General features: G+C 31.6%; 1 protein-coding gene across 1 annotated transcript; it reads right to left on the bottom strand.

The window, feature by feature from the left end:
* Positions 1–1,344: 1,344 nt before the first annotated feature.
* Positions 1,345–11,073, bottom strand: LOC113515140 (protein Red). Its single transcript, XM_026899295.3, has 11 exons — positions 10,663–11,073; positions 9,990–10,187; positions 9,209–9,272; positions 9,047–9,121; positions 8,025–8,132; positions 7,465–7,529; positions 6,760–7,003; positions 5,853–6,000; positions 4,369–4,575; positions 2,707–2,873; positions 1,345–1,635 (listed from the first exon to the last, which is right to left on the bottom strand). Exons 1-11 carry the CDS (start codon positions 10,809–10,811, stop codon positions 1,561–1,563), a joined length of 1,500 nt encoding a protein of 499 aa, XP_026755096.1. The 5' UTR covers positions 10,812–11,073; the 3' UTR covers positions 1,345–1,560.
* Between the last annotated feature and the right edge of the window lie 401 nt (positions 11,074–11,474).

Here is an 11,474-nt window from a genome sequence, read left to right as displayed (position 1 = left end):
TAATTGTTACTTTTATAACAACGCCGGAAACGCTGCAACAATCGACAAATTAAACAATAAGTGTTTAATCTAAAAATAGCCCTTTAATCCGAACTTCTTTAAAATGTTGGCAAGGTTGAATGGAAGACATCTCTATTTGAGATAATTACTACCTAACTATTACCCACTGTGTAGATGAGTTGTTAGTAATGCGGACTACCAGTCCCATTGCTAGCAATATATCCTATCAGGACGACCTCTACATAGTCCTCTCCTAGAGAAACCAACATGCTGAATTGCAAGTAAATTCATTATAATGGGCCAACTGACCTGTCTTTTCATTCCCACCTATCATTCTTCACTGGTGCCCCACCAGGGTATGCCGTTAACGCAGGCCGGGCTACCATTCCATTATCATCCATTAAAAAAACCTAGTGTGCATTTCTTTAAAATTATTTTCCGTCTGATATACAATAAATAACTATAAACAAACAAACAACGTAAATCATATTTTGTTATCTTTGCTTGACGTGGTTGTTCTATTTGCAAGACCCCTTACAAAGTGGATAAGCTAGATCTTGCTATGTTCACTTTTTTCGTTCACACATTTCGATTTTGCGTTCTTTTGGACCATATATTTCTGACATTTTTAACGAAAAATAATCTAATACAGCTACATAATTTAGATACTAGTTCTAGCTACTTTTTAATTGTCTTGCATTAATCATTTATTAACGCATTTCCTTTCTTTGCGAGTGAGAATGAATCGTACATTAAGAATAAGAATGAATAGAGGATATTTTCTCCTTTTTATAATTTTGCAATATATTGTATTTTGTAGAAAACTTTTTAGTCACTAAATGATATTTTTTAAAATATATGTAAATCATGGCATCCATAGTACAAAATATAATACAAACATCTCTTTATAATTAAAAACTTGTACGTTAACACAAATTTATTTGTAGTGTTTTTTAGACAAATCAATTATTATAATAAGTAAATAAATTTAAAAATATTATAGATAACGAAAACCTTATTTACCATTTATTGCTTTATTTTCATAATTATGACCACAACTGCAAAAACTCCAAGACAAAGTGGCATATTATGAACAAATAAACAGCAGACATACGGAAGCGTTCCGTTCGTGTTCATGCGCACTAAATGTTCATAGGGGCAGCTACGTACACTCCCTATAAGATGGTTGAACCCAATGGTCGGTGATTTATCCGTCATACTTGTGAACAGATGATATTCAAATTGTTCATTACGTGCCGGATATTCTCAGGATTTTGCCGCCAGCTAACCGTCAAAGGCGTCAAATATTTTTGTCCGGAGCGGCAAAATAAATAGATAAGGCACTGAAAGCATCCACACATCTTTAATTAGATATACAATTCTTTTTATGTTACATAATTATCGCGTAAATATTTACATATTATATTGAATTTATTAGTGTTGTATAATAGAAATAATAACGAGACTGTTCGCATATTAGCTGTTTGTTCTAATTGATAAAAATATTAAAGGCACTACAAACAGTAGCTGTAATTATTATGTAAATTGTTTACTAATAAATCAATATTTCTGCGACTTGTAACCAGGTTCATCTGTATGCTGCGGTGCCTTCCTCTTCTGTATTATATTTTGAATCTGTGAACAAAAAAAAATAATGAATGAATATACTTAAAAATATGAATTATTTATTATAGCCATTCCAATAAGACAAGTATAGTTAACGTGACCAGACGTCCCGTTTTGAACGAGACTGTCCCTTTTTATAATTACGAATCCCGGTGTCCCCGAAATGAACTATAGGATGCGAAATTGTCGCATTTACGGAAACCGCGCAAAAATTCGAGTAGTCTAAAGGCGATGTTACTAATAAAGGTGAATATAAAAAAAAACGTGCCAAGAGTTCCATTCTTACTTAAAATCTTCACCAGCTAGCTAGCTATATTAAAGCAAATTTGTTCCTCCGATAAATATAAAATTTTTGTTTAGTTATATTTATATTTATCGGGTATACATTTTTATTATTAACTTTTTTTTCATTGACTACCTGTTAATTGACCTAAATAAACCAGTCTCGTTTTGAGTCAAAGAATAAATAGTCACGTTAGGTATAGCATGATTATTATCTTCGTACCTACCACACACATTTACAAAATGAAACTATACCGTACTGACAAGTCTGGAAGCAACCTTATAATAAAACATTTTATACCGGGTGAAAGGGGCTGGTTGGCCAAAACGAAAACAGCTGATTCAGATGAATAGTCTGAATCAATACCACAAGTCAATTACGCTTCTTCGTAGACAGTTTTCGTACGCTTGTGGCGTTGACCTTACTCAGCTGATTCCGCGCGTCAGGGTAGGATTTTAATACCAACATTACGTTGTTGTTTTTTTGTATTTCATGTAATATTTTAATATAAAATATTATTATTTCTTTATGTGACATAGTATCATAGATTATATAATTTTAAATGAAAAAAAAAAGAATTTATTTTCCGGAAAGAATTTTCACTGGTTTTCAGTTCAGAATAATGGTCTGACTTCACTGATTCAGTTTTTGCCAACCCGTCACTTACACCCTGTATAAAAACCTTAATCTTCGGAACAACGTCTGATGAATGAAATTCAAATCTATACACAACAATTACAATTATCAATTAGATTACAGGCTAATGTGTTTACCATTAAAAAAACAGTATTCAGTACCTGCTGCCACTCTCTGTCGAGTTCCGCTTTCTCGCTCTTATCTTTCGTCTTCCTAGTCTTACGTCCGTCCTGCGTCTTTACACCGTATTGGAACGCAGCTTTTGGCAACGCTTCCTTGCTACTCATATACGCCGAATACTCCTCTTGTGTATCGAAGTCCCACCGACCTGAAGTAAAGTGAAAAAGTAAATAGTATAACAAAACATCTTGCGTTACTATTACACTAGTGCCCCATCCTGGCTTTGCACAATCGTAGATAGGAAGTTAAAAAAGTATTTTAAATTAAAACTTTACTTGGACCTTCTATTGGTCCAACGATAACGATATTAAGCAGAAGGTAGTTCACTCACACTGCGGAATTTGTCTTACTTTTAGCATATTTATGTCCATCTTTATTTCCAAACAAAAGGTCCAGTTCAATCCAATATTCCGAAATAATTTTACAATTTATAAGTACATAATCAACATTGATTATGAAACTCTTTATCTTTAGAATCTGCTTTTATTTTGAAAGGTTAATATGAACAAAAATTTGTTATCCTGACATATCTATAACAGTTAGATATACAGCCTCAAAGAATTTTGTGGGCAATGCTGCATACAATAAACATGTAATTTTATATATTATCAATGGTTCTATAGGCAATTTTTCGGTATCTCGATTTACACTACTGTAATTTTAGTAGAGTTATCTATTTTTTATAATATATAGCTTAAGTTACTTGCTAATAAAATAACTTTCTATAGGTATAAGAATTTTTAAAATTCGTTATTTAGTTTTTGAGTTTATCCATTACATACAAACAATGAAATCTTTTTATATAATATTAGTACACTTGTACTGTTCGACAAATTAAATTTGACTAAAAATAAAAATCTGAGTAGTGCCGCAGTTTATTTAATTTATTTTACTCTATATAATCAATTAAAGAATTATATGAAAATTAAATAGAAGCAGATAGTAAGACGTAAATTGGCACCAAAAATATAAGTCAAACAAGCTTGTTTATAGTCATAACCTAAATAAGTTTCTAAAAGTTTGTAATAAATCCTGAGGTAGTGTTCTTTTTTTTTATTGTTGGCAACACAGTTTAATTATCTTTATTTAATTATCAGATATGTATTATACCATTTCCCGCATTATTTTTTTATAATTTCATAATGATAACAACAATACTTTGAGTTTGCTCCTAAAAAAACTACTACATCAATCGTAACAAAATTAATATGGAACTAACAAGAATATCATCGAATGCATAAATAATTACGAAAATATTTTGTATGTTGACATTATAATTTTTTTATGCAACTTAGAATGGGAATTAAGTTGACGGCCCGCCTGATTAAAAGTGATAACCGTCGCCTATAGACATGAGCAGTACCATGGATATAATAAAGTATATTGTTACACACATAATACCCCCCATGCATTGCCATTCCTGAGAAATCAGGTGTTATTCCTCTGTACCCTGTAAATTCACTGCCATATCCCTTCAAAGCGAAACACAGCCATGCAAACACAATTGCTTCAAGGTAAAAACACGAATAGGACAGAGGTGCCCAAGCAAATGACTTTTGTACAAAGTCTACCTCTGGTATCAGTAATTTAGAATCATACAGACTTTCTAAAGCTTCTTCAGAATTAACAAAATAAACCCTCACCTATAGGTCCTTTCTTGTTGCCAGCATCCATCTTAGTGTAATCCACCTCATCATCCGAGTCATCGATGGCGTCATCCATTTCGCGCAGTCCAGGGTAGCACTCCGCGTAGCCCTCAGGTTCAGCCGCCAAGCGAGAGAGTAGCGCCGCTGATCTCTTGTCTCGCTCTTCCGCTGTAGGCGCCGGGCGCCGGGCCACTGGACCTGGACCTATTTAATAAATAACGATACAATATCACAATATTAATGTGAAGGAAATTAATATAGTATATTATTTAAAACTAGCAGTCCGCCTAGGCTTCGCACGATTTTTTAGAAATTAAAATACAGCCTATATTACTCACTGATAATGTAGATTTCAATGGGTGAAAGAGTGTTTCAATCGGTTAAGTAGTTTTTGAGTTTATCCATTACAAACAAACACACAAATAATTAAATCCATCTTCTTTATAATAACAGTTTAGAGCAAAATACTTTCACTTAGTCTAAATTTTCACTATATATCATTCAATTATTAAATATTTCATTAAATTTTTAATGTATTTTAGTATGTACACATGCAACTGGTTTCCGAACATATCGTCATTATCCTTCTAATAAATATTAATTAAGTTCTTCCAATAATTCAAATTTGAACATAATCAGAAAATTATAGTATCTTATCTACCAACTAATACCACCAAATAATAGTTATATAAATATATGCAAATTTGGATCTTTCGTTTTTGGATCTTTGAAAACATGTAGCCTAAATGGGTTGAAAGTTTATTAATATATATATGACGCTATATTTGACAACGTGAGTAAAATGTGATTATATTGTAGTACTCATGACGACAATATAAAATAAATATGTCAAACTACTTTCGAAAATAATTTTGTAAATCAATGCAAAAAGCAATTTATTTTCTGCCTTTTCTATCATTGGTAAAACAAACAGTGACATTGACTACTAATATTAACTAATGTTAAATTATATAGATGGAGGATCGAGTGTCAAAAACAAAACAAATTTAATCAATAGTTGACATATTTTTTTTAAATCAATGCGCGTTTTTCGATGTTACAAGTAATTAAATAAAAAATTTCCCAGATTAATTTTTTCTTAAATGGGAATTATTTTTTGATATATATCAGAATAAATAGTTTTTTAATTAAGGATTTACTTATTTCTCAGAAATCATTAATTAAATCAGAATTAATTAAAATTTTTTCATTTTCAATCATTTTAAAACATATTTCAGGTATGAATCAAATTAGAAAATGTAAGTATTTTACGAATCATTATATATTACTTATCTTTTTCCTTGAAATATACTGAGTAATATATGTACATTATGGTATATATATAATATAATATAAGGATATTCAGGCACACATAAATAAAAAAGTTGACCTGTTTTTAGCATTCCATATAAATACTTTTGTTTTACTCTATCTATATAATCTGAGGTATGTAAATGTTTAAATGTCAATTAAAAACGAACCTTCTTCCTTTTCGGTTTCCATTGGCTTGTCGAAGTATCCTGTGCGCGGTCGTTCTTCACGGCGGTCGGCGCGCCTGTCTGCTGGAACGTAATCTCCAATTTCGCCATATATTGAATCATCAGCTCGCCCTTTCTCCGTAACCTTGTCCTGTAGTATTACATACGTTTTAAAAAAAAATTAAAAGACCTTCGACACGTTAAATTATCAGGTACCCATCAGCATAGCCTATTTATGACACTTGTCACACATCCAATTATGAATATCTAGCACGAGAAATATATGACAAAGCTAATGGTATGATCTAACAATAAATGCCTACATCAATCATTTTTTAAATGATCTTAAAATGGCTTTTTAATGATCTTGAAATCCCCGTTTAGTAATTAAATATTCAATTTAAGATTTCATTACTAGAGCCTTTTACTTTTTTTCATTTTATTTTTGTACATAACAATTATTTATTGATAATTAAATAACAATATCTATGCATTTGTGGTCCCGGCATAGAAGAGGCCACTCCTTTCTTTCCTATAGGTGTCGTAAAAGGCGACTAAGGGAATTTAATGGTCGAGAGATGGAGAACAGCCGGCCGGCCGATGGTGTTTTAAGAGGAACCTCTTAAAATGTTCAGCAGTCAGCAACTGGACAGTCAACGGCTGATATTATATTATATATAATCTCTCAACACGCCATATGGAGGCACTCAAGAGTCTGACAGCATTTTTTTATACTATGAAGGTGGTAAATAAGCATACACCCTATCTGATGGTAAATGGTCACTGTAACCTATGGACAGCTACAATACCAGCAGTGTTAAATGCGCGTTGCCGACCCTGAAAAACCTTTTATCTAGACTTTTGTTAAACAAATGAAGCATAATAAAAACTGTATCAGTAACTAAGATACCTTGGCTTTCCTCAATTTCTTATGCCTCCCATGTCGGAGATATGAGAATATCTGAGCCAGCTTATCTAGAACCACATCGTTGGCACTGGAAGCGGAGCTTCGATCGTCAGGCTCTGGAACATCGGCTTTGCTACGCGTCAGCGTCGTAGGTATGTCGCTGTCGGCCGCGCCTTCTTCCTCTAAATCTACCACATATGCCATTCGTCCCGGTGCAAATAGTTCGTTGCGCGTTACTTTTTTATTTCTAAAACAATCAAATAGGGTATATCACACTCAAGAATTAAAAACTATTTTTAAAATGAATTATTTCATTGATTTTCAATACCGCATCAAGATAAAACATACACCAGTTTTTAAGTTACACCATGAGGAATATAACTGAGAAAACCGCATCCATGCAGTAGTTTTTATGTAATGCCGAACAAAGAAACAGACAAAATTTCTAAAAATTATTGTTTTAGCTTCTATTGATCTTCTTAAGGCTCCTCATATAATTTTTTCTTAAATATCTCCCAAGATAAAACGTTGATGATAAAAATATAATACATATTTTTTATTATACCAACCTAAATGCTATACCTACACCGTGTAGCAGCAATCTCTATAAATAATAGGTAAAAATCATCCACTTTTTTAACTTGTATATCCCATCAATCGTGATAGAGGATTTTTAAACAAACACAATAATAAATCTATTAAACTTACTTCTGTTCCATAATCATGTTGTAAATATTCCTGCCCATAGTAGTCTTGAATTGCATTTCTTCATCCTAAAATTAAAAAAGTTAAATTCAAATATTTTACTTTATATCTAACCTAATTGTGGAATATAGTGTAATTCAGTCGCCAGTACTTGTGGCTAACGAAATTAAATACAGTAGTTTGGTCAAAAAATATGCAAGAATTATCTTATATTTATTCAGACATTTATATAGATTAACTCAATTATTTTTCTTTATCTCAATTATTTTTAAATTTATAATCTACTTTTTAATCTGGACAACTTAATAAATATAGTCACCATAATTAAGATGAACATAAAAAAGTTATTAGACATTATTTTTTTATAATGACATAAAATGACAAACTAGCTGACGGCTCACCTGATGGAAAGTGGTAAATCGTCGCCTATAGACATAAGGAGTACATAATTTCATTCCTTTTTGCCCAGAAGGATAAATAATCTAAATTAGACACTGCCACTACCTGTTTATTATAATGCACTGTTATATACCAAAATTACTTACTGCATATGTAACACTTACCACTGCCACAACTTCTTTCTTCTCTTTCACAGGTTCAATAGGTGCAGAGACTAGTCTCTCCATTTCAGCTTCCTGTTCTTGTTCTCGAGTTTGTATTTCAGAACGCACCTGTTAAAAATTCCACCAATATAATAAGTTTTTATAAAATAACGTAATTTGTGAAGATACTTATGACCTACAATGAAGAACGGACGTTTGTTTTTCTTTCATGCAAAAATTAGTGAATAGAGTTAAATTAAATTTATTACATGGGTAGCTTACATTCTAACTTAGCACATAGACACTTTATATACTGATTCACATGAATAAATCCTAAGAATAGAGCTGATAAATAAATAATTAATTAAATCATTAATTAGTTTAATTTTGAATAATTAATGATTAATAATTCACTAATAAACAATTAATTAGCGAGAAGTCATTGCCTACAAGCTGTAAGATATGACATGGGTTTTGTCAGTAATTGCCACGTTTGGCAGGCGGATTGGAGACGTTTTAAGAGGGATGCTGCTGCCAATCCCTCGCCCTCTCATACTTGTCTCTCACGATACCCATGGGAAAGGAAGGGGTGGCCTATTCTATGCTGGGACCACCACTGGTCATCCTTCACTGGTGCCCCATTAGTATATAACTTTAGCACGGGCAGGATCGTATTCTTCACATACTTAATAGCAGGCATACCATATGATAAGAGAATGATGGCAGAAGATGAAGTGACAACACAGGAAAATAGTACTTAAAGAGAAAGATAGTAGGACTTAGCAGAAATTTTGAAATTTATATATTTACACTATGTAATATCATAATTTTTAATATATCTAGACAAGAAAAACTTTCTAGAAGAAGTCAAAAAATTACAAAAAACACTAGTGTCCTATAATAATATAAAAAAAATGGTTGTGCTGCATAATTACAAAATTTTTCTACCAGTGTTTCTAAGGAAAATATGTTGTTTCACAGAATAAAAATGACGCTAATAATTTTGATTTCACCTGTATAATAGACACACATTATATATTTACCTTTTGTAAGAGAGCATAATCAAGACCTTTGACCAAATGAGTGTGCTCCATGTCACCACCAAGATATTTTGATTCCTGAAATATAAGAATTACCAGTCAATTATAGATACAAACACATACTGCACAAATGAAAAAAAAATGTTAATGACAATAAAGGTATACCTGAATCATTTGTCTTCTTCTCTCTTTAGCATCCATACCCGATTTTAAATCTGGTGCAACAGCTCTAAAAAGCAAAAATTCTATTAAATTTTTACTTATATAATCACTCACAAAAAATTGCACATAGTGTTGCAATTTAAAATGAAAATAGACATGAAATAAAATAAGGTGGTAGTGAAATATTTCAAATATAAAACTCACTTTTAATTAAATAGTGTAAAAGCATTATTTAACCAGCTAATGATATTTTTACTCTAATCTTACTTTTAGTCAAGCATAATTTGGTTGTAAAAGCATTTACAAACAAGTTGTACACATGCAAAGACATTACTGTACCGATTTTTAGTCTCTAATATTGTACTCTATTTTTATAAATTATCTGAGGGATAAATTTTATATATAAAAACCTTTTTGTATGATTTGTCTATTAACCCTTTGCACTCCAGCCTAGTAACTCAAAAGGATACCAATAAGTCATTAACTTGACAATAATTTATTATAATGTAAACATTATAAACGTATCGTAAACAGGCTACCTACATAAGTGTTAAGGGCTCCGAGTTAGTAAAACAAGCATGTTGCCGAAGCCGCAACAGTAGATTTAGTGTTAGCATTTTAATGTCGCAAATACGGTGACAACGGACTGCAAAGGGTTAATAATTGAGCCTAGTATTATTTCCCTATTAAGAAATCTCATTATTTTTAGTTTTTAGCAGTTCAAATAAACAAATTAAAACAAATAAATTAATTAGTACAAAATATTACAACAGAATATTCTAACCTGTAAGCACTACTAGTATTACTAGTAGGATCAGCAGGGCCCAACTCATTTAGTCCATCTCGTCTTTCTCTAGCTCTGTCCCTATACTTTTCTGCCAATTCAGCAAGTTTATTGTCCTCTTGTTTTTTTAAAGCAGCATAGTAAGACTTTTTTTTTCTTCGTAATTCACTTTTGTTTTCTGAAGGTGCAGGCATTGATCTGAAATAATAATAAAATGTACATTTGTGGAGTGACCATGCCAGTGGGGTATTAATAACCAATCATAGTTTAATAGAATATTCATAATCATCATTATGGATATTCTATCATTGGTTTTTTACTTTAAATAACATTGTTTATGCAAATTGGATTGGCACACAAGCTGATGACCCACCTAATGAAAAATGACAATAAACTGTGTCAGCTATGGTATTCCTTTCTCTAGAAGCAAGATATCATACCCTTCAAATTAGTCTGCGAGAACACCTCCCTAATAGCAGAAATATTACTTACAGGTCATAAATACCTAACCACTTTGAATTTTTTAATTTTTGATTCTAGTTCCTATAAGCGGTATAACCTTATAACCTTACATGTCTCTTATAATAGGACTATTAAATAGATTCATACTCGTTCATATGACTGGCCATCTATTATTTTACAATTATACAGAATTCAAATAACAAATTATTACCCAGCATTGGCCATTGCCTCCCGTACAGAACCCGAGGGATGCGCGCCCCCGGACGGAGTCGCCCGTGGAGTCATCAATAGTTTCCTGAAGTCTTCATTAGTAAGTCTTTGAGATGCTGGAGTATCCTCAACACTTCTGTGTTCGTCCATGATGAATTTATAACTGGAATAATCCTCGCTGTATTCGAAACTACTTCAGTAAATAAAGCCAAGCAAAAGCAAACACGACCGAGTGTTAAAATATCAAATTTTATCAATAAATTGCTGATATTATAATCGGAGCAATTATTGAATTAACAATAACTCTTCTATTCCATTATTTAATTTTCATTTTATTGCCACAAAATAATATAATATTTAAAAACGTACTCTAAACAAATTGACTGACAATCATAGATTAGGCAGAGGGTTGACAATAAAATCACAGATTAGAAAGACTATATCTGAAGAAACAGATGATATAATGTAGTGATTAGTGATGACGAATCCAAGTGATTGTTATTCGATAATTATTAAATTCTATTTTTTTATTCTACTACAAAGTTATTAATATACTAACTTTTACCTACTTTAATTATATCTATCGTAAATTGGTAATTTTTAATATAAATATAAATTGGCTACATTCTTGTCCCTTATCAAATAAAAATATTCCACCAATCGGGTCGACTCGGCTATGTGCCTACCGATTCTAATGGATGATTAGCTATTATTTGTGGAACCGTATAATGAATTAAATTAGTAGTTGAATGAAATTAACAGTTGGATAATATTAGTAGTTGGATAAAATTAATAATCGATTGATTTTAAAAT

The sequence above is a fragment of the Galleria mellonella genome, unplaced genomic scaffold, assembly GCF_026898425.1.
Source record: "Galleria mellonella isolate WM207_F2 unplaced genomic scaffold, CSIRO_AGI_GalMel_v1 utg312, whole genome shotgun sequence".
Lineage (NCBI taxonomy): Eukaryota > Metazoa > Arthropoda > Insecta > Lepidoptera > Pyralidae > Galleria > Galleria mellonella.
This window is presented reverse-complemented; position numbering and strand designations above follow the sequence as displayed.

Excerpts from the sequence above, each read along its gene's own strand:
- LOC113515140 (XM_026899295.3), bottom strand. The coding sequence starts at position 10,811 with ATGGACGAACACAGAAGTGTTGAGGATACTCCAGCATCTCAAAGACTT. Across the intron at positions 7,530-8,024 it reads AGAAAGAAGTTGTGGCAGTG|GATGAAGAAATGCAATTCAA; the intron begins GTAAGTGTTACA and ends TTTTAATTTTAG. Across the intron at positions 7,004-7,464 it reads AACATGATTATGGAACAGAA|AAATAAAAAAGTAACGCGCA; the intron begins GTAAGTTTAATA and ends TGATTGTTTTAG.